The sequence below is a fragment of the Arvicanthis niloticus genome, chromosome 1 (assembly GCF_011762505.2).
Source record: "Arvicanthis niloticus isolate mArvNil1 chromosome 1, mArvNil1.pat.X, whole genome shotgun sequence".
NCBI classification, from domain to species: Eukaryota; Metazoa; Chordata; class Mammalia; order Rodentia; family Muridae; genus Arvicanthis; species Arvicanthis niloticus.
This window is the reverse complement of record NC_047658.1, coordinates 159,053,125-159,074,936: the sequence shown is the minus strand read 5'-3', so window position 1 is coordinate 159,074,936 and position 21,812 is coordinate 159,053,125. Positions and strand designations below refer to the sequence as shown.

At 47.9% G+C, this 21,812-nt stretch overlaps 1 protein-coding gene and 1 long non-coding RNA gene across 4 annotated transcripts in view; one reads left to right on the top strand and one right to left on the bottom strand.

Moving 5' to 3' along the window:
- The window catches only part of Xpnpep1 (X-prolyl aminopeptidase 1), a 48,933-nt gene extending 34,313 nt beyond the window's left edge, over window positions 1–14,620 (top strand). For all 3 annotated transcript variants that reach the window (XM_034504166.2, XM_034504165.2, XM_076924122.1), the window contains 11 exons: window positions 664–753; window positions 1,749–1,799; window positions 2,869–2,927; window positions 3,049–3,126; window positions 5,117–5,188; window positions 6,429–6,489; window positions 7,697–7,766; window positions 8,566–8,739; window positions 9,295–9,371; window positions 10,138–10,236; window positions 14,087–14,620. In XM_034504166.2, coding sequence (XP_034360057.1) covers window positions 664–753; window positions 1,749–1,799; window positions 2,869–2,927; window positions 3,049–3,126; window positions 5,117–5,188; window positions 6,429–6,489; window positions 7,697–7,766; window positions 8,566–8,739; window positions 9,295–9,371; window positions 10,138–10,236; window positions 14,087–14,215 — 960 coding nt within the window. In that variant the 3' untranslated portion in view covers window positions 14,216–14,620. The remainder of the gene's footprint in view (window positions 1–663; window positions 754–1,748; window positions 1,800–2,868; window positions 2,928–3,048; window positions 3,127–5,116; window positions 5,189–6,428; window positions 6,490–7,696; window positions 7,767–8,565; window positions 8,740–9,294; window positions 9,372–10,137; window positions 10,237–14,086) is intronic.
- LOC143438516 (uncharacterized) lies at window positions 14,155–19,058 on the bottom strand. The gene is made up of 3 exons (XR_013107296.1): window positions 18,824–19,058; window positions 15,848–16,085; window positions 14,155–14,247 (listed from the first exon to the last, which is right to left on the bottom strand). It is a non-coding gene; the product is annotated as an uncharacterized LOC143438516 (long non-coding RNA).
- Between the last annotated feature and the right edge of the window lie 2,754 nt (window positions 19,059–21,812).

Here is a 21,812-nt window from a genome sequence, read left to right as displayed (position 1 = left end):
GGCCCTTGGTTGGTAAGTGCCCATCAGCATCCCTGCTGAGACACTCTCACTGGCCTACTGCCTGTCACTCAGAGCACCCTTGTCTTCCCTACATGAGGAGTGGGGGGGGAGGGTCGGAGCATGTGCACAATTTGAGAAGCTCTGAGCCAGTGTCAGGTGCGCTGAACCCCTTGGCGGTCACACAGGGCTGGACGCTGATGTATTCTGCACCTGGGAAGGGTCAGGCCTCCAGGCTCTAAGGTGAGGCAGCTGCTGAGGGTGATCACAGTGAGAAGTTGGGAGAGAGCAGGAACCCTTTTTTGCAGGTCACATTCCCCCCCTCCCCCCAGCCTCTGTCCCTTTTTTTCAGAGGTGGAGTTGTTTCGGTTAGCTCTGAGAGGGTGGTGAACTCCAGCCTTAGCTACAGGGCTCATAGAGCAGTCCCATGCTGTGACAGACGGGAAGCATCAGAGAGGGAGACTTGGAGGAGGATGTCTCACTTGAGTGTTTAACTTGCTTTGGGTGAACTCAGGCTGTGCTGAGTGCTCTGAGCATCAGCTGGTGACAAGACTGCAGGGGACAGGTGCTGATGAGGGACAGGTGTCCCTCCAAATGGTTTGCATCAGAGCGTGTGTCGTCTGGCCGCTGAGCAGGCTGATTCTCCTCTTCTGTGCTTTGCCCCAGGATCATCGCTGCTGTATGCCTTACACACCCATCTGCATTGCCAAAGCCGTGAAGAACTCAGCTGAGTCAGAAGGCATGAGGCGGGCTCACGTGAGTGGAGCGGCTGGTGTGGGCAACAGGGTGTGGGTGGTCAGAAGGACCCAGCTCTCTCCTCCTCTCTGGCCCTGGACCTATGTCCTCTGGTCTTCCGAGTCAGTGGGAGAATGAAATTATTATGTTGGGCATGCAGGCATGCATCCTAGCTACCTGTAAGTCTAAGGCAGGAGGACTGTGAATTTGAGTATCAGGTGTATAGTGGGACATGTTTCAAAAAGGAAAAACAATAAAATTGGGTGTATTAAAATTTTGTGAAGTATAACACAAAATACAAAGAAAGCGGGCTGTAGAGATGGCTCAGTGGTTAAGAGCACTGGCTGCTCTTCTGGTGGACATAGGTTCAGTTCCCGGCACATATGTCATCTCACAACTGTCTGTAATTCTAGTCCCAGGAGATCTGACTCCACCGTCTCACCTCTGTGGGCACTAGGCATGCGTGGTGCATAGCCACCCATGCAAGCAAAACACGTAAAATCTGCACGCATGCACTCACGCACGCATCCATGGTGAAAGTGTACAGGGTGGTCGGGCTGTGGTGTAATGAGAAAGAATAAGAAATAGGCAGAAGGTGAGGCAGCAAGATGTGAGGTTGACAGAGGCTGACAACAGTCTGTCGTTCCTGGCCCATGCAGGGTGTGAGTTCTCTGGTTAGAGGAGCTGCCTGTGTGCTCGGGTGGAGCCCCTCCTGACTGAGCCTCAGCTGATGGATAGCCGGGCAGCCTTCTCGCCCAGTAGTGGGAAGTGCTACAGAGGGCTTCCAAGAACTCCAGAGCAGCATGGAAGTGCTGCTGGGACCCAGCCCTGGGGCGGGGGTGGGACCGTGGTGTGTGTGTGTGTGTGTGTGTGTGTGTGTGTGTGTCTGTGTCTGTGTCTGTGTCTGTGTCTGTGTCTGTGTCTGTGTCTGTCTGTCTGTCTGTCTGTGTGTGTGTGTCTGTGTGGCTGTAGGACTGGGACCTGAATCTCATTACCCGACTCTGTGGTTTGCGCAGATTAAAGATGCCGTCGCCCTCTGCGAACTCTTCAACTGGCTGGAACAAGAGGTTGGTTCTTCTCTTCCTTGAACACATAGCCGTAAAAGACTGAGATGCCAACCCTTGTGGCCTAAAGCTTCCGTCTGATTTAGTGTTTTCTATGGCACTGTGTTCTATAACTTTGTGCATACATATATCGATAAATCCTGTGAGAAAGAAAGAAACTCACTGTGGCTCTGTGTGGTAGAGAGTGACAAGGGAATAGAGAAGGTGGCCTCCGAGTCACAGGCCCGCTGTGCGTACTGAGAGGAAGTTCTGTTGGTGCATGTGATTTGAACTTGAAGCTATAAGACTTTTTATATTAAATTGATGCTTGGCCATTAATCCCCCCCCACCCCCACCCCCCCAATACCTGGAGTTGACACGAGGTTAGTTTTTTTCACTGCTATTAAATAGACTCGCTCCTCCCTTTAAACAACAAGGAGCTGCTGGAATCGGAGAGGGCACTGTCCTCATTTCCTCTAGTGTGGCCATGGTTTCTCCATGCTTCCAGCCGTTGCTCTTTGTAAGTCGTTCTGTTTTTCTTGTGGCTACAGCGAGGCTTTTGCGGTTTGTTTACTTTACTCTCAGGACCGTGTAGTGTGAGCATTGGCCATGTGCTTGGCTGTCTTAAGAAAAGATCCAGGTGCTGACTGCACTGCATCCAGGGGCCGGATTGTCTTACTTACGTATTCTTCCTGCTTCAATTGGTTTAGTCTCTTTATTTTCCCCTTTGGTACAGGCCTGTGGTGTCTCTGCACTAACCGGCTTTCTCCTCCAGTGCTGCTGCCTTTAGTCGGGGATGCTTTTGACATTCTAAACTTAGATGCAGTGCATTCTGGCAGATTGGGCATATAGTGCTCTGAGAGACGAGTCCACTGAAACATTCAGTGGCTAGAAACCCTTCCACTTTAGACAGCTGTGTGAAGAGCCTGCCAGAGTTCCCTCCCTGTTAGAGAGGAGACACACTGTATCCTGAAGAGTGGGCCTTCAGGGTGTGAGAGTTGAGCACAAGTCAGCTGTCTAATGAACCCCCTTCAGGTGTCTTTTCACAAGTGACTCTCTCGGCCATGATTTATAAATACTTTTTTCCTTGCAGGTTCCCAAAGGCGGCGTAACGGAGATCTCTGCAGCTGACAAAGCCGAGGAATTTCGAAGGTAAGTGTTTGTTGAGGAGACCCGGGGACCTTGTGCTGTATTCTTGGCCAGCTGAGTGTTCTGGGCAGGCCTTAATTCCCAACACAGTGCAGACCTTCCAGCGACTCTGTCTCTGTTCCAGGCAACAGGCTGACTTTGTGGACCTGAGCTTCCCAACGATTTCCAGTACGGGACCCAACGGCGCCATCATTCACTACGCGTAAGGCATGCAGACAGAGGAGCATGGGCCTGGCCTTGCACCTGCCTCTGCACAGGAGCCTGAGCAGGGGAGACAGTTTTCTTAGAGGCTTCGTGCCCACCCCTGTGTGTCTGTGGAGACTGAAGTGGGCGATAAGATGCCAGAGGCCTCGCCTCCTCTGAGTTCTCAAGTCTCCACCTTTTAGGACTCTCCTCTTCCTTGTTCGCTGTTACTAATTTTTTTGAGATAGATTCTTAACTCTGTAGCTCGGGCTGATCCAGAACTTACTACATAACCTAGACTGGCATCAGCCTTGTGATGATCCTCCTGCCTCAGCCTGAGATTACAGGGATTAGCTACCACACCTGACCATATTTCCTTTCTGAGGCTCAGGAAGTCAGAGCCCTAGTATCTTGACTGGAATTCTGGAGTGTTTTCTCTCCTTGTAGCAGCAGGTTTCTTGATGTCCTGGTCTGTCCAATGTAAGCTCCGCTGCCAACATCTAAAAGATGTTCTGCTGACTGATGTGGGCAGGGAGAAGCTGGGCAGCAGAGCCATCTCTCCCTGACTTCTGGCTTGAGGCCAGCATCCTAGTTTAGAGGTTCTTTTTTTTTTTTTCCCTTCCTTTTTACCACATGATCTGTGAGAGTCCACCAACCCCCAGAGCTGAGGCTACCTGAACTCTTGAGTTGAGGGTCATTGCTGAGCCCTGCTGGTAGAGACGTAGGACATGTAGTTAGGTCGGGCATCAGCTTCCCCAGCTCAGCACTTTAGCTCTGTGGAGGACATCTTGTGCTTTTTTGTCTTCCATGTGCAATAAAGCAAAGGACGCTCCGCTGCCTCTGGGTTGCAGTTGGGGTGGATTTTTCTCTCTTAAATAACTGCGTTTAGAACTGTTGATCTTGGGTAGATTTCAGAGCTGTGTGGGAGATAGTCACAGATGTGCTGACATCACACACTAATGCTCTGGTTCCAACACAGATGCCAAAGAGTAACGCTCCTGTTCGAGCATACAGATACCAAAGGTTTCACTCAGATGATGAATTTCATGGTGGATTTTTTTCATATGGTTAGAGCAATAACAATCTCAAAGCCCTTTGCTCCTCGTTCGGTGTTTCTTCATTGCAGGCTGTTAGAAGTCTGCTTAGAGGCCTGGGCAGTATCTGATTGTCTTGTCTAGAATATAGAATATAGGCTGGGGAAGGCGGGTCCCTTCTCGGAAAGAACCACCCAGCAGAAGTGGCCGCACACAGTCCTTTCCCTGCAGGGGGAAGGTGGAATCTCTTAGCACAGAGATGCTTGTGCAGAGTTCGGAGCCCTGAGACCAGTCATGGAGGTTGGCTGGTTGCTTCCTGTCCCTGGAACCCAGGCTTAGACTGATTGCTTTTTCTGTCAGGGGTGTGTGTGTGTGTGTGTGTGTGTGTGTGTGTGTGTGTGTGTGTGTGTGTGTGTGTGTGTTGTCTGTTTATTGTTTGAGATAGGGCCTCACTGTGTAGCTTAGGCCTGTCCTAACCTGTAATCCTCCTGCCTCAGCCTCCTTACTGTTTTTGCTTTTAAAGTCATCTCTCAAACACTGTTTCTCTTCTAGACACAAGCAGTTACTCTGTCTGTTCCCCTTTTTAGTTGGCAAGCTAGGTTGCAAAGTCTTTGAATAGTATAAGGTTGATGCTTATAATTTATTGGGTAATTTTTCTTTTCATAATAATTTCAGACTTAACTATTTTAGGACTAATGTACAGCGGCTGGATATAGTGGTGCATGCCTGTAATCCCAGTATTTGGGGAGGCAGAGACAGTTGGATCTTTGAATTTGAGGCTAGCCTGGTCTACTGAGCAAGTTCTAGGACAGCCAGGGCTATATCAAAGAACTCTGTCTTGAAACACTCCTTACCCCTCAAGAAGGAAGGAAGGAAGGAAGGAAGGAAGGAAGGGTAGTATACAATATTCATACTTGTTCAGATTTACCAAGTGATTACGTTTTTGGAATAACTAATTCTGTTTCCCTCTGTTAGGCCAGTCCCTGAGACAGACAGGACCCTGTCCCTGGACGAGGTGTACCTCATCGACTCCGGTGCTCAGTACAAGTGAGTAGCCAGGGCTGCTGTGGAGCCTGAGACTGAGCGGCAGAGGCTGAGACAGTGTTCTAGCTGAGCATGCCCAGCTGCTCACCCATCCCCCACCCCCTGCCCGCCGCTGACGGGTGTTTGCTGTCTTGTCTTGTTTTTGACCTCTCATTTAAGAAGCCCCGTTGTGATTTCTATGAAGGATGATGGAGCTATGTAGTCCTTGGCTGGGTAAACTATGGAACAAGCAGCTGAGGGAAAGTGAGCTTTGGGAGCCCTGTGAAGCTTTCTGCTCCACCCCAGAGAGCTGGCTGCCAGCTCCTGCCTGCAGCTGCCTGGGGACCTGAGAAAGAAGGGTTAGTTTTGAACGTATGGATCTGAAATGGACCTGCCTCTGCCGCTCCATTTCTGAATTTGTCTTGCCACTTTTATAGCTATCCACTTGAGCGTTTTCTTTCCTCAGGAGAAAGACTGCAATTTGCCTGGGTCTCGTTGTTGAACCCAAGAAGGAGCCAGAATAGATATTGTGTGTACAGAAGGCCCTGCCCCACTGCAGTGGAAGCTAGTTAGTGACCGGGTGACCTCAGTCTGGCTTTGTGATCACATGGGAATCACTTGGTCATAGTATAAAGTTTTGTCTTTCCTGAATTTTATAGGAAGATTCTGGAAGTTCTGTTTTTGGTGTGAATAGTGTATGTGAAGAGGCCCCTCTGGGTAGTTTTAGAGTTTTTCAATAATCCTGTTGCTCTCCAGCAGCAGGAAAAGGATTTTGGTTTTCTTGCCACAAGTACTTGGTCCAAGCCTCTGGTACTTGGTCTGCTGCCCTTAGTCATAACCCAGTGATGGCTGAATCATGGAGTAGCCCTTACTGTAAGGCCCAAGAACAGTGCCTGTCAGTGCTGCATCATTCCTGTAAAAGCCAGTTTGCCATTTACACTTTGGTTTATTTTTAACGGTTTTATTTAGATACATGTCACCCACCCAAAGTGTAAAATTAGTTTTTCTGTATCTACAGAGTTGTATCCTCATTGCCACAGTTGATTCACGTGTCAATGTTACAGATACACCTCTTGAGGTGTGTGTCTGGGGCTGGGCTGACGGCTCATGACGAAACGGCTTAGCCTTGGAGGGAAAGCTGTTTTCCAAAGCGGGTGTTGCCTGTGCTGATCAGTGCTGTGTGTGTAGTTTCTCCGTGTACCCTGTTTCATGGAGGAGAAAAGGTTATTTTAACTGGAGAAACTGTTTTCTCTACCTCTGATAGGGATGGAACCACAGATGTCACCCGGACCATGCACTTTGGGACCCCTACTGCCTATGAGAAGGTAATGTGAAGCAGAATCTCGAGGCTCACTCTGCCTTCTTAGAAAGGACATTGCTTTTATCAAAGGGTTGCATAAATAAATAAAAATTATAAGCAAGGCAGTAAAATGCTCATTTCTGTGGAGTCAGGCTTACCGGGTTTATGAGATCTGTGTAATTAATTATCGGAGGGTAAGACATCTGTAGAAAGTTTAAAAGCATGCTGTTAAGGTCAGAGCAGCTCAGGTTAACCTCAGACAGCTCTGGCCTTCTCTTGCAGGGGAGTGGGTAGTGACGTGTATGGTTTATCGGCAGAGTCTCCACTGGATTCTGAAAGTCACCCTAGTGTTTCCAGGGCGGCATTACTATTTGCAGCTCCCCTTCCGAGGACCTTTGTTCTGCTTTGACAAACTAGAAAGGCAGCATAGAGCTGTGAGGTAGAGAGATAGATCTGCCAGGGCTCTGGAACCCCGGTTAGATCTCTGCTGTCCCTGACTGTGGCCTTGAACAAGTTTCTTCTATGTAGACATGGGCACAGCGGTGCTTAGCTCCTGGGCTGCACGTGAGGCTGTGAGCTGAGAGCCTGGAGATTAGTCAGTCTCCTTAGCCAGCACTGGCTGAGGCTCTGAGCACTGTCTGAGGGAGAAGGGTTTTACAAAATGTACTGGGTAGCTTTCTCAGTCCTGGTGGCGTGACCTCGACATTTGCAGCCACCCCTACCTGGAAGATTTTAGGCCTTGGGGTAGGGTCCATTTGTTGGGGTCAAATGCAGGGCTCGGGCACCTGTCCTTTCTTGCCCCTCTAGCAAGCCCTTGGCCTTGTGTGGGCTGACCTTGATGATAACATGGTGGTGTGGAGATCAGATGTTGAGGCCTGGCCGCCAGGCCAGATGCAGCTACCTATGGAAGGTGGCTGGCACCCCTGTTGTGGAGGCTGATACAGGGTTAGTGGGGTGATGGAAATGTTCCCTGGTCTCCTCATCTTCTTGGCAGAAGTGAAGGCCTGCTAGATCCCTAGATCCTTAGTAGATTCTGCTGCTGCCTTAAGTTTAATTAAAAGATTTTCTGGCAGTTATCTGTGGAGGAGCTGTTGAGGTGTTTTAAGTTTGTTTTTAAACTTCCCTCTGTAGTACTAGTAGACAGATTAACAGGCAGGCTGTTCTGGAGTGCTCGAAGACCGTAGGTTTGAATACCTGTCTCCTGCAGCCACCTCCTGGCTTTTCTTTGGCAGGAATGCTTCACGTATGTACTGAAAGGCCACATAGCTGTGAGTGCAGCCGTTTTCCCGACGGGAACCAAAGGTAGGTGGTTTATTCTGCGGTGGGCTCAGAGCTCAGCCATATCTAAGTTTGGGTGGAAAAAAATGTATCCTTCATTTTGATTTGTGAGTCTTAGTTCAATTCTGGCCCAGCTAGGCTACACAGGATACTTCCTGAGTGAGTCCCCATCTAGCCAACCTTCATCCAGCCCCCGTGATGCAAGAGCCAAGCTTCGAGTGGTTTTCAGTGGCAGTTCTGGCCACTAACAGAAGTGCTTGACACATGTTGGGGTAAATTGGGCACAAAGGCCTCAAGGCTGCAGTGGAAGTTAGGGTACCCTCCTGCTTGCCTTGAGCATGGGGCCAGCTCCTCCTTCAGTGGCCATTGTTGGGTTTATGTTACTGGGATCCTGACTTGGGATGTCTTCTGCTCTGAGTACTGGTGGATGGGGCATTGGACTGGAAGGTGCAGGACTCAGGCTTGACTCTGGCAGATGGGCATGCACTCAGCACCCTTAGACTTGGTGCCTACCAATCTGCATATAGCCTGGTGAGAATCTCATGCTTGCAGTTCTGTGTCAGTAAAGTCCTAGAGCTGTGTCGTCCACTGCAAGCAGGTGTCCATCTCTTAACCCACTGGCTGGTGAAAATGACCTGGCCTCAGACCGAGCTCTGACTGGGTTCTTGTATTTTCTGTTGTTAGAAAGTTCTTTGTGCTGGGCTTAAATCTGAACTCTTTAGTAACCTTTGCCTTCGGTTTCTGTTTGACCCTGTGAAGCCAAACATAATCCACCTAGTCTCTAAAGTGCCCCGTGAATACCAAGTGGCCGTTTGTCTTTCAGGCCACCTTCTAGACTCCTTTGCCCGGTCAGCTTTGTGGGACTCTGGCCTGGATTACCTGCATGGAACAGGACATGGCGTTGGGTCCTTTTTGAATGTTCACGAGGGTCCTTGTGGCATCAGTTATAAAACGTTCTCTGATGAGCCCTTGGAAGCTGGCATGATTGTCACTGATGGTAGGTGTCCGTTGGCAGAGGGCAGAGGGTAATTCTTTGTTGTTTCTTATTTTTCAGTTATTTTAAAGGAAATTGTTAATAACTTCCCCCTCCTGTCATTTTGAAATGACAGCAACCTTTTTCAATTATTGAGGTGATTTGGGCTCATTTCTAGAAAGAGTGAGGTATGGATGAGTAATTAAAAAATATGTGGTCTTTTATATGTGTAGACATTTTGTTTGTGTATAGGGTCAGACCAGACACGCTGTGTTCTGCTGTGTTATACTGCTCAGTGTTTGTAAACAAACCTCCATGCTACATCACTGTGTCCTGTGGACACACAGTGTGCACCGTGTAGCAGATCCCCCTTACTGTATTCTGCCTTCTGGTTAGTTTTCAGAACCTTAGAACCTGACTCCTGCAGGAGGGGCTAAGTGGGAGAAGATAGGATAGAGCAGCCCCCGTCTCTCTCTCTTCGTGGGTGGCTGGAGGTGCTGTCTCTGGGCTGGCCATCCCGACTGGGGGTGTTGTCTTTGGGGATGTGGGCTGCCTTTCATCTTGAGTTGTTTGTTCTAGAACCAGGGTATTATGAAGACGGGGCCTTCGGGATCCGCATTGAGAATGTTGTTCTGGTGGTCCCTGCGAAGACCAAGGTGAGCTTTCACATTATTTTCTTAGAGGTTTTCTGCTGTTATTATGGAAAGACAAATGCTTTTGAGCCATGGTGGGGTCAAAATGGAGCTTTCTTCCCCCCGTACAGGGATTTTACTAGAAGCTTCTTTCCTTTGCAAAGAAGGGGACAGAGGATGTAGCTCTGTGTCCTGGGTAGGCACAGCAAGGGCCTAAGTTCCATCCACAGCACTATCCAACACAGGAAAAAAGAATCGCTCTTCCACAGTGAATGGGAGAGCCTGAGATTTGGGCTGGTTGGGTAGAGGCACCGGAGTGTAATCCCTGGGACCCACGTGGTAGAGAGCTGTCCTCTTACACGCACAGAATTAAAAACAAAAGCTTAGCAAATATGACCTCATCGGCCACATGGGTTATTGATTTGGATGGTTTATACCCCAGTAGAATCTTACGGACTCAAACCAGAGATTCCCCAAGTCCAGACACCCTCATGTCCTGTCCCCACCTCTCTGTCACAGCAGATACTAGCTTTGCGGACCTGTCAGTGGGGGAGTACTGAGTACCACTGTCTGCGGGTTCCTGGTAACTCAGAGGGGTGCACTTGCCCAGCAGTGTGTGGGGCGTGGCATCTGCTGTGCTTGGTCTCCTTGTCTGAAGATGGTACCCCATGACTGCTGGTCAGGTCCCGCTTACGTTCTTCTCTGAGGGGTGCCAGGCTTGGTGGAGGAACTCAACCATTCCCTGTGGCTAAGGAGAGTATAATCTGGTGTTTCCTCTCTTCTCCTACAGTATAATTTCAATAACCGAGGAAGCCTGACCTTTGAACCTCTAACTTTGGTTCCCATCCAGACCAAAATGATAGATGTGGATGCTCTTACAGATAAAGAGGTAATGGGGAGTCTTGGGTGAGAATTTGGAGGAAATATTAGGAAGGGGTGGAGACTATCCCCTGGTCCATTCCCACAGTTCCATTCAGAGGCCAACTGCTTCTGAAGTCTCCTCTGCGACTAGCCATTCTTGAATGTGCTCCTAGCAGAGGTAGTCCTGTTCCGCAGGTTGTAGGGCCCAAGGGCTCATGGGTAGGCACAGTAGGCCATTGCTTTTCAAGAGAAGCAGCTGCACTCCTGCTTAGGCGTACTGAGGAAGTGAATGTGTCAGCTGCTGTGTCCACAAGAGCTGCCAGAAACAGCTTACAGGAGAGGGTTTGCTTTGGCTGCCTTTCAGGCGATTTCAGGCCATATTTGCAGGGAGGGCATGGAAGAACAGCTCTGTGAGCATGAGGAGTGTGAGGCAGAGGGTTTTATGTCAGTGGACCAGGAAGCAGTGAGAGGGTCTAGAACCAGGAACCAGACCATGACCTTTGAAGACCTGCCCTTAGTGATCAGCTCCTAACAGTTGGTAGGTCCTACCTCTAAAGGTTCCATAGACTCTGAAATTAATGCCACTGGGGACAGACACTCAGAGCAGGAACTTACGGGCTGCATTTCAGAATCAAAGTGTAATAGTCCTCTTTTAGCAGACATGGATCCACTTGTCTTCCCTACAAAAGCGAGGTCTCTTGGCCACTGCAGACACCGGATTGTTTTCTTGTGTTGCAGGAAGCATTAAGGAGGCAAGGAGCAGAATGTGTCATGTGCTCAGATTGCACAGATGAGTGAGGTGCTCCCAATGTGTCATGTGCTCAGATTGCACAGATGAGTGAGGTGCTCCCAATGTGTCATGTGCTCAGATTGCACAGATGAGTGAGGTGCTCCCGGTTTGTCAGTTACTGCCGTGGTCACCGTGTGTGGCACAGCAGTGCTCCCTGACCACACTCACAGCGCTAGTGGTATCAAGCCCTTGCTACTGTGAGTCCTCCAGCTCTTGAGGCTGGATAAGTGACAGGCCAAAGTCCTGGAGTAACGGCTGAGGGATCAGGCAGGTGGCCAAGGCCAGGGATGAAACTCGGACTTGGACAGGGCAGGAACAATTAATTAGCCAGGCAGAGACAAAGCCGGTTTAAATCAGGGAAGCTGGAGACCAGGACACAGGTTCCAGGGCAACATAGATGTCCCAGGGAAAAGCAGGTGACTGATGGGGACCCGAGGCAGAAAAGGCACCAAAAGACACTTTAGGAAGAAGGTAGTTGGTCCCTGAGTTAAGCTGCTGGCCTGTCCCCTGTGGACACATAACCGATCTTCACTGGACCCTACTTGATATTCTTCTTGGCTCTAAAGAGGAGGGACCTTGAGGGCTCAGGTGCTCTCCAGAGGCTGTAGAGTGGGATTCACTCAGCTAAAAAGCCTCTTGTCATTTAACATGTGGGTTACAGAGGAAGTTCATCCACTTCCTGTTTAGCTTTCCTGTGTGCTCGGGCTCCTGTGTCTGACCATTGGTGACCATGGTTCAGCCAGCATTTGTGTTTACAGAAAACTAGAAGGGCCTGGCGATCCTGCTTTGTTCAGATGTAGACAGATTTAGAACAGGATGTCTAGCAGCAGCCTGGTGTCCTGTGTATCTCTTCAGTGGAAACAGTCTCATCTGCAGCTCAGGAGCCCTTCATAACCAGACTGTTGGTGTGGGTGCCGGGAGCATGAGCACACAGTGGTGTGAGAGCCACCTACTTAAAAACCCGTGTCCCCTAGGGACCTATGCCTCCCATATCGTCCTTTGCACACTGCACTTCCAGGTCCTTATCAAGGGACTCTTGAAAACCCAGAGCTGTAGATTTTGACCAGGTAAGTAGGTCACACAGTCACCCTGACCACATGTGATTCAGGAAGAGTGCAGGAAGAGAAGTTAAGCAGGGCTGTTTTTTCCTGCGACAGTTTTGCTAACAAAACTCACAACCCACACTATGACACTGGACATAAGCCACTGGGAGCTGCCATGTCCAGTGGCTATTAACACACCTTCCTGGGCCAAGTTGCTGAAGAGTTATTTGGGACAACTACTCTTTGGGTTATAAGCAAGTTTCCATGGGTCGTAGGAGACAGTGTTTGACACACCAGGCAGCATACTGCCTCACTATTTTAGCAAGGTCCCTTTCTTTTTTTTTTTTTTTTTTTTCTGAATGGTAATAGCACACGACAAGGTTTTTCCGTTGACTTTTAAAATACCTGCTCATTGGATTTCCTACTGGTCTGTTCTTGATGGTCGGTCCCTTTAGGGGTTGTTCGAGTGGGTCCATCTTTTGTCACCAGATGGCAGCAGAGGACTATAGTCTGATGTGATTTTGGTCCCCTGCAGATATCAGGGTCATGGGACCTCTGGAGTCACTCTGCAGTATCCTTTCTCTCTCATTTCTCATTCAAAAGGGCTTTGGGAATGTCCCCTGGGTCCCAAGGCCACAATAGGCCACCACCTTCACTAGTGAGCCGTGTCCACTGCTGACAGCCATACAGCTCTCTGCTGTGTTGATGCAGACAGACACACAGCACTTGACCTGCTTTAATGTGTGCTACCTCACTGCCTCTCCTCATGGCCATTGTCATTCCCCCAGCACGAGGCAGGGACGTTTGTGGTTATCAGTCAGCACCAGGGCCCCCAGCTCTGTCAGAGCCTGTTGACAACAGTAGCTCATCTGTGTACCTTTGGTTTATATGGCCATCTTGGTCTCTCAGGTAGGCTCTCTCAGGCACCTGCTGTAGACTATTCCCTGAAGCTAACTCCTTTGTAATAACACAGAGTCCCTGAGTAGCTTGCTTCTTAGTTGCTACAGCCAGACCAAAGGCCTTGTCAGTCTGGGTCCATAAGGTGTGTGGTCAAGTCCATCCTGTGGACTCCATTCCTCATGCCATTTTATTTTCTCTCTCCCATCCACTTCCAAAAGGAGGGGACTTCATCCTTTGTACCTGTCACAGACCTTTTAATACCAGGCCTGGTGTTATCAGTTCCCAGGCACCAAGTTCTGTCAGCATTTACTCTTTAATCCTTTTTTTACAATTTTTTTTTGGGGGGGAGGGGGGGATGAGGTAGCATATTCCACAAGGGGCTGTGAGGCTAGCTTGTTTCCAGCCCTGACATAAAGAACCATAGGCAGTGATCACTCTAGATAACGGTTCACATCCGGGCTAGCTGGTCTTGGGTGATTGCCATTCATTCAGCTTTAGTGGATATAGGGCAGGAAGCTGAAGAGCATCTGGTCTCAGCAGGCATCTTTATAACCACTGGGGCTTGGTTAGCTCTGCCACTATCCCAAGGGTAGTTCAGGGTTAAGGGAGTGAGTCCACATGGCCTAGTAAGAATCTTTTAGCTTAGAGATGACCTCTTCTCTTGTAATTACCAGTGGGCGTGGTTTCCAGATGTCCGTGGGTGAGCCTTGCACATGGGGGAGCCCTGCACACAGGGAAGCCCAGAATCTTGCTTGCCTCCAGTTATTTCTGGTTCCCTCACAGTCCTTGCTAGTTCATGTTGGCACTCTACACTCTTCAGCAGCTTCTGGTGAAACACAGCCTTCTTTCTCTTCACCTCCCCCTTCCCGGCTCCCCTTTTTACTTTTAGACACTAAGAACTGAAACTCTTCTTACCCACTTGTTTTTTTTTTTTTTTAAATGAAGTCTTAATTGTTGAGAATGAGCCAAGAATGAAATTGCTAGGGGATTTTCCCAGGGAAGCAGACGTCAGGGATCCAGGAGCAAAAGGACAAGGTGTTGTGTGCATCTTTCCTCTCAGCTGTGACCATAGCACCTGGGCCCCTCACTGTTGGCCTGTGTAGCTTTTCTGTAACAGTGTGGTGTTCTTCTTTCTCCCCCTGCAGTGTGACTGGCTCAACAGCTACCACCGGACTTGCAGGGACGTGGTTGGGAAGGAACTGCAGATCCAGGGTCGTCAGGAAGCTCTTGAGTGGCTCATCAGAGAGACAGAGCCTATCTCCAGGCAGCATTGATGTCGCCTAGCATTTGTTTTTCGTAGGATGCTCTGGGGGAAGGAAGACACAAGGCAGACCCCTGACTTCTTTCTTCTCACCTCCTCCTCCCCGACTCCCCTTTTTACTTTTAGACACTAAGAAGAGCTGAAACTCTTCTTACCTACTTTGATATTTTCTTGCAAACAGTCTTTTATGAATTTTTAATTGTTGAGAATGAGCCAGGAATAAAACTGCTACACCAGAAGGAGGGGCCCCACAAAGCTGAAGACTTGACAAGGGGGAGACACCTGAGCCCTTTGGCCAGTGATGGCCAACACTGACTGCTCTGTGATGGTCTCGTTCCAGGTGCTAGTACCTCAGTCATGGTCACCTTGATGTTCATGAGACCCTCCTATGATCAGTGAATAAAACCATCAAAACTCGGCTTTGTTTTGTCTGCCTCTTTCTCCAAGGTACTGTAGTAAATTAGGCTGCTAGCCAAGAAACACACAAAACATCCCCCTCCAAAAAAAAAAAAAAAAAAATCCCGAAACCCCACAAAGATGGCAAGCAGACAAACAAAAGAACAGTAAGTCAAAAAATGCCTAAACAAAGCAAAATGGTGCCAAAGTCTACAGAGTGCTGCCTTTGTTGGCTCCTGGGTATCGGGCTCCCCTTGGAGTGGTTGCTATACCAGGGAGACTCCATTGGAGGACGCTGAATATTCCTTTTCCAGTAAGTATCACTTGTATAGAACTTCCTGGTTGAAGGGTGAGGGTTGGGGAGGAAATGTCCACTCCCTCCTTTTGGTGCTTGCTGAGAGCCCTCAAGGAGACGCTAAAAACTAGCAGGTGAGATGGTTCCAGCATGGACTGTTGAAGTGATGGTGAGTTTGTTTCTCTAGGCAAGGCTGAGAAGAGTACACTTTAGGAAAGATTCCTGCTGTTAATAAGCTTTTTTCCTGTTATTAAATATATATATATATATAGCAATGACTAGGTATTTACCCACTCTTTTGAGCACATCTCTGCAGAACAATGATGCTGTGTAGACAAATAGGATGATCCTATAAGAATTCCTAAAATTATATTAGTAATTATTAAGCTCTTTTATAATAGGGCTGCTATTAAGTCCTTTTTGGTAATCAAAACTACAACAAAAAATCTGCTAGTCTTCAAGTGTCACAAGTGTCACAAGCCTTTGGATTCCTGGTTGAGGAATGCAAGGAGCCAGGGGATTTTCACAGTTTACCTCTTGAGACATCTTTCCTGTCTTTAATTTTTGTAGGTGATTAATTAAGTCCTGATACTCTTTTTCTAACTCTATTTGTTGTTTAAGAACAGATATTTTTTCCTGTAACTCCCTTATGGGATCTATAACCACCATCTCCATTGCAGTAGCATTTGGAGGTGGAGGTACATAGGGAGGGGGCATTTCAACGTCATAAAATTTGACTTCCTCTTTCTCTTGGTCAGCACAATCTGGCTCTGACAAATTGTCATCAACCTTTGGTTGTATTTTGGATTCTAACTTATGCTTCCTTTTATTTTGAACAAAAAAGACAGCATTCAAGAACAAAAACAGAAAATTAACACATGTGAGCAGCAAACAACAAAACCAAAACAGAGAGTTGAATTCAGTCTGACTAATTTCTTGTCCCATTTTCCTTACCTTTCTTGACGCGGCAGATTCCTACGACAATCAACTGATCCTTCTTCTCGTAAAGTCCCTCACTGGATCTCTTGTTCTCGCTGCCCCACGTTGGGCGCCAAAAAAAAAAAATGTTGGGGTCCACATTAGCCCCACGTTGGGGCGGCCAAAAAATGTCGCGGCCCGAGCAAAATGTTGAGGCCTGAGCCGACCCACGTTTGGGTGGCCACTGTATCCCGGCCCAAGCTGCCGCTCCGGTCTGTGGGTCGGGGTTCAGCAAGAGCAAGAGTGAGGACGGACTTGAAGAATGGAGACCAGACAGAGTGTAATTCAATCCTGTTTATTCTTCAGTCTAAGTCCTAAGTCTTGAGTTCCTAGTGCCTAGTCCCTAGCTTCTAGTCCCTCCAAGTTCCAAGTTACTTCTTCCAAATTCTCTTCCAAGTGCCTGCTACCTGTCTTCTCTCTGCTGTGTCTGGTTCTCCCTCTATAGTCTGATTCTCTCTTCTGTGTCTCCCTAATGTCTGATTCTCTACTGTCTGCCTCTGCCTTTTATATGTCTTACTTCTAAGCCACGCCTCTAAGTTACACCTTTAATCATGCCCTTAGGTCTTGTCTCTAAATCTGAACTCTACACTTCTAAGTCATACTCTTAAGTCACACACCTTTAATCTCACATACCTTTAATCTCAAGGTATCTAAACCAAGATTATCGGAGTGTGCTCAGCTGTTGTAGGCTATTGTAATCACATGTCAGGGTATATGGCTCAAGATGGCTGCAAAGCTGATAGCCGCTTTCTGCTAAAAGTCAGCCCCCAACAGAACACCTTTTCAGCTACCTGCACCAGATCTCTCAAAGACTTGTCTTATAATCCATCTAACTTCTGTAGCTTTTTCTTAATACCACTGGCAGATTGGTCAATAAAAGTTATCATCACTGTTGCTTTATGCTTATTAGATATAGGGCCATAGGGTGTGAACCAGCAAAATGCCTCCGTCAGCCATTTTAGGAAGGCTGAAGGGGATTCGATAGGCCCTTGGACCTTTTCTCTTACCTTAGCTAAATTAGTGGGGTCCTGTGCAGCTCCCTGGAGACCTGCCATTAGAGTCTGGTAGTAGACCTTCAGGTGCTTCCTACTGTCAGGCATGTTGAAGTCCCAATTGGGTCTGGTCAGCCAGAACCCAGTGTTTATCTCAATGGTGAGTTTAGAAGCAGTGGGGGAGGGGCCTGCCTTGCCATGCGGCTGCTGTTCTGCCACGTGGTGCCTGGGTGTCCCAGCAGAGAGCCCCCCTGTATTCTCTGTTTCCTCCTCCTCCTCCTCCTCCTCCTCCTCCTCCTCCTCCTCCTCCTCCTCCTCCTCCTCCTCTTCCTCCTCTTCCCCCTTCTTTTTGCCAGTAAATCTTAAATGTAGAGAAGGAGAGGAAAGGCCAACTTTGAAGAAAAGCATAGAGGAAGAAACAGAGTAGAGGCTTGATAGGAGAGTCCGAGTCAGAAGGAGTGAGATTTTGAGTCCTGGGAGAGAGACACGTGGAGACTAGCTTAGAGCTGGCAGCTCTTGGAAGCAGTTTTTCCAGGCCTAGCTTGGATTTCTCAGCCATGAGAAAGAAAACTGCCTCAAAACGAAAAGGAAAATTTTCACCTGAGGGGAGAGTCTTAGAATGAGAGTCTAAGGAACACAGGGCCGACGGTAGCAAGCAAGGTCCCAGACCGGCTGCTTCAGGCAAGCCAGCTGGGCTGTAGCTGGCTGCAAATGACCAAGGGGGAGAGGAAGAAGCCTACACTAGCAGGTGACATGTGTTAAGACTGACCCCTGGGGGAGAAACACTAGAAAAAGAGAGAAAGTTGGCGCTCTTGAGAGCTCAAAACGAAAGTGGAATCTTTCACCCAAGGGAAAGAGTCTTAGAACGAGGGTCATGACAGGTGCTGTGGCCTGAAAGACAGCTGTTAGCTGTGAAGGAGCCCTCTCTGTGGAGCTGGAGGATGAGCAAAGTGGAGACTAGGGAGTTGTCACCATCTTGTCCTTGTTAGTGTTCAAGAGTCAGAGAGAGAGAGAGAGAGAGAGAGAGAGAGAGAGAGAGAGAGAGAGAGAGAGGTAGAGAGCGTCTGTCTCATGATAGTTAACACAGATTCAGTCTAAAATATCGCCAGTCAAAGTCCAAGAACACAAAGAATGACAACCAACACACAGGCAGTTCGACAAGAAAACAGAGATAAACAACACAGACAGCTCACCCCTGTCACGGGCCATGCATAAACCAGGTGATACAGACAGTTTTCGCACCAGTCACAGGTGCAAAGACCAGGTTACACAACCAGGACATAGAAAAACTACTGGTGGAAGGCTCTAATAACTAGATGGCTAGTCTACACTGGACCCAATTTAACAGATTCAGATGACTTGGTCAATCTACGCTGGACCAAATCTAACAGATTCAGATGACTTGGCCAGCCCACTCTGGACCAAATCTAACAGATTTCTAACACCACTAGCAATGAACAACACAAACAGAATTAGACACGGACACACTGCCACGAGAGTGCAACAAACACTGCCCCAGGCAGCGGTGGCCAAAGGCCACCTTCAAACATAGAAGGTTGTTCCTGACCCTATCTTCCATATGATTGAACCCTGGGGCATCCCCCAGAGAATTGTGGCCTGCAGTGTGCCAACACATCTGTCCCACTGCTTCCACTACCCACGAGTTCCCTTGGAACTCATAACCTGACCCTATCCCAGGGTCCTTGAAACCTGACCTTATCCCAGGGTCACAAAACAAACTGCTCTCCGTGGCTTGCCCAGTTCTTTCCCCTGCCATGAACACAGAAACCAGGCTACATAGATGGTCACCCCTACCACGGGTGCACAGACACTTCACAGACAGTACACAGATAGTTGCTCCTGCCATGGGCACAGACATTTCACATACAGTACACAGACAGTTGCCCCTGCCACGGGCACAGACATTTCATAGACACAAAACACAAAACAGAAGACCCACCTGCTGGAGCGAAAACCTCTTATCCTTGAGTTGTGGAGTTCTGAAAGAGCATATCTCACTGGGGCCTCCAAAATGTTGGACTCCAAAACAAACTGCTCTCTAAAAGATCCAAAACCAGGGGACGTGCTCCCCCAGGGACACTCACGGAGGGGATTCGCTGCAATAACATGAGGTTTAATGATAATAATAATCCAGTGCACTGGGGTTCTCTTGCATGCAGGCAAGAAGAACCCTGAGTTGAGGTTAAAAGCAGTTTTTATACAGTTTACGGGGTGGACTAGAGAAACAGTGACTAGGCACAATATGATTGGTGGAACAGTGTGACTTTTAAACTGATTGGTCTTTGGGGAATGAGGTGGCAAGGACCTCCCTTGTCTGTAAGTGGCAAGGATTGGTCAGTCCTGTGGAATGTGTCTACAAGCTCTCAGCCTTTCTCACCCCCAGGTGGGTTCCCTCCCCTGTGGTCTGAAGAATGTTAATCCAATTTTCCTCTAAATATTAATCCAGCAGGGTAATCCAGCAGGTGTCCTTGGACTAAGGAATGTGTGCCTCCCAGGATGTGTCCTGGAGCAGTTAAAAATTAACTTTAACTAAAAATTAAGTTTAAGCAAATTCCTACACATGCAGCCACAGTATGCGAGTTAATATGTACATCAGCGTGATAATTAAACAAAACAAAACAAAACAAAAACAAAAACAGTGTCTAAGTAATGTAGAAAAAAACGAAGTCAAACCATTGTTACAGTAACACCAACTTTTACAGTTGCCTGTGCATCTCACCAAGTTCTTCAATTTTTCTCATGGTGTCTGGTTGCTTTCCTGTCCTTTCATTGTATCTTCAGGGTCTCTTAGGTATTTCTTGTGACTCACTCTCTCTCTTTAAACCTGGGGGATGCCTTAATTTCTCCTTTACTTTTAAAGAACAGTTTTTGTGGATGTTAGTTCCAAGACTGACTCTTTTTCTTTTAGTATTTAGGATATGTTGGCCAACTGCCTTCTGGCTTCAGACATTTCTCCTGAAATGTACAGCTAACCGTACTGAAGCTTCCTCATAGCTGACGAGTCAGTTTTCCACTGATTTCAGGTATCTTTGAAAAGCTAAGTTTCAGGAAGTTTGATAATAATGTGTTGTAGTGAGAGTGAACCTTACTGGAATTTATTAACTTCTTAGATTATATTGCTAATCTTAGATTTATTTTAATGTCTTTAAGTTGGGGAATTTCCTAAACACCACTTCTTCCAATATTCCCTCTGCTGCTATCTTCGGGGATGGATGGACAGTGTTCCCTAGGTTCCTCTTTCTGTTCCTCAGACTTGCAGATTCCCAGCTCATGTCCCTTCCTGTCTGCTCAAATGCAGCTTTGTATCCCACTAGTTTCATGTAGCTGCTACGATTTTCAGCTCCAGAACTTGTTTTTGTTTCTTTGTTTTCTGTGTTGCTGCTTGCATTTTGGTCAAACACGTTCCTGACTTTCTACACAGTTTCCTTGAGCTCCCCTGGCATCGAAAGCTTTTCTGTTCAGATTTTGTTAGTTTTTTGTGTGCATTTTTTTTTTCTTTGAAAGTATCAGACTTTCCATTTCCTCGTGTGTTTTGAGCTCCTTTTCTTGGATGTTGAGTTCAGAGCTCTTCCTTGGGGCCTCCTTCCTTTTGTTACCGATGATTCTTTTTTACCTTTACAGCAGGCCAAGGATCGGATGGATTGTGCCATTTAGGTGTTATGTAGGGGAGAAGATGGAATCTCAGTGTTCCCTACTTATCATCCTACAAGTCTCTTGATATTAAACCATGCCTTTAATTCAACTGGCTTTGACAGATGAACAAATATAAGTCTACTTGCCATTCCTCAAAGCAAGGTTAGCAAGGACAGGTTTTATTAGAAGAGTGAGCCCAGAGTACCACAAGCTAGCCAGCATGGTCTACTTTGTCTCCATAAGAGTTCTTGATTCCAACCTGCGTGTGGTGGGAGCAAGATCTGCTCCTCAGGTTATTTTGTAACAAGGTCAGAAAAGTATAGAAACGATGCTTGCCAAGGAATAGCAGGATACATTTTGATCCTCTGAAGATGAATTCTTAACTGTCTTTACCCTGCGCTTGATCGTATTTCTAATATGTACCATAAGGTGAAACTTAGAGAATTTTCTCCCTGAAGGATAGAACAGATTAGGCTTGTTTCTCATCTGTCATCCCTCTGGAAGGAAGGCAGGAAACATATGCACCCTTAGGACTTGACTGTCGTCTCCTGAGACCCTGAAAGCTTCTTTAGCCATAGAAATGGGAACTGTGAATCACAGTTGATTTCAAGTTCAAACAGACCATAACTCAAGTGTGACGGCAGCTCCACCAGTCCTGCATCAGGCTGGGAAGCCCGTCGCTTCCCAAAGCAGCCTCAGAGCAGTTTGACTTAATTGGCTCCAGCCACACTGCCAGGTGCCAGGTGCCTGGAGCCTCCTGCCTGCACTGTTGTCTTAGCATTAAGCCTATGAGACCTAGGGTAGGCAGCACTGGGGTGCACCTCTACATGCCAGAGCTTGGGGGAGGGTGGTGAGAGAGAAAGTGTAGAACAAAAAGAATCACTTTACATAACATAGATGTTGAGTGGAAAACCAGCCTTATTGCTACATTACAGAACTCCAAGGAACCTGGCTCGTTTCTCTGTCTTGCCTGCTCTCTGGTAAAGTTTTATGTACAAAGTAGTGAAGATGTAGGGCTGGTGCAGATGCAGGGCTTCTGTACTGGGACACCCCCCCCCCCCAACCCCCCAGGGGCTGGCCTCTGGGGTGCTTTTCAGTCTGGTGCTTCTGGGATGCTTGCACCTGGGAGACAGTCCCCTCCCCCATCCCATGATCTCCGGTCCAGGAACTTGGCTGGTTTTTAACTGCCAAGCAACAACCTACTGTTGTTTCTCATCAGACAAACTCTGGGCTGTGTAAGTGATTTGGAGGCAGGTGGTGGTTTGGGGTGTCTGAGCTGTTGGAAGTTTATCCTA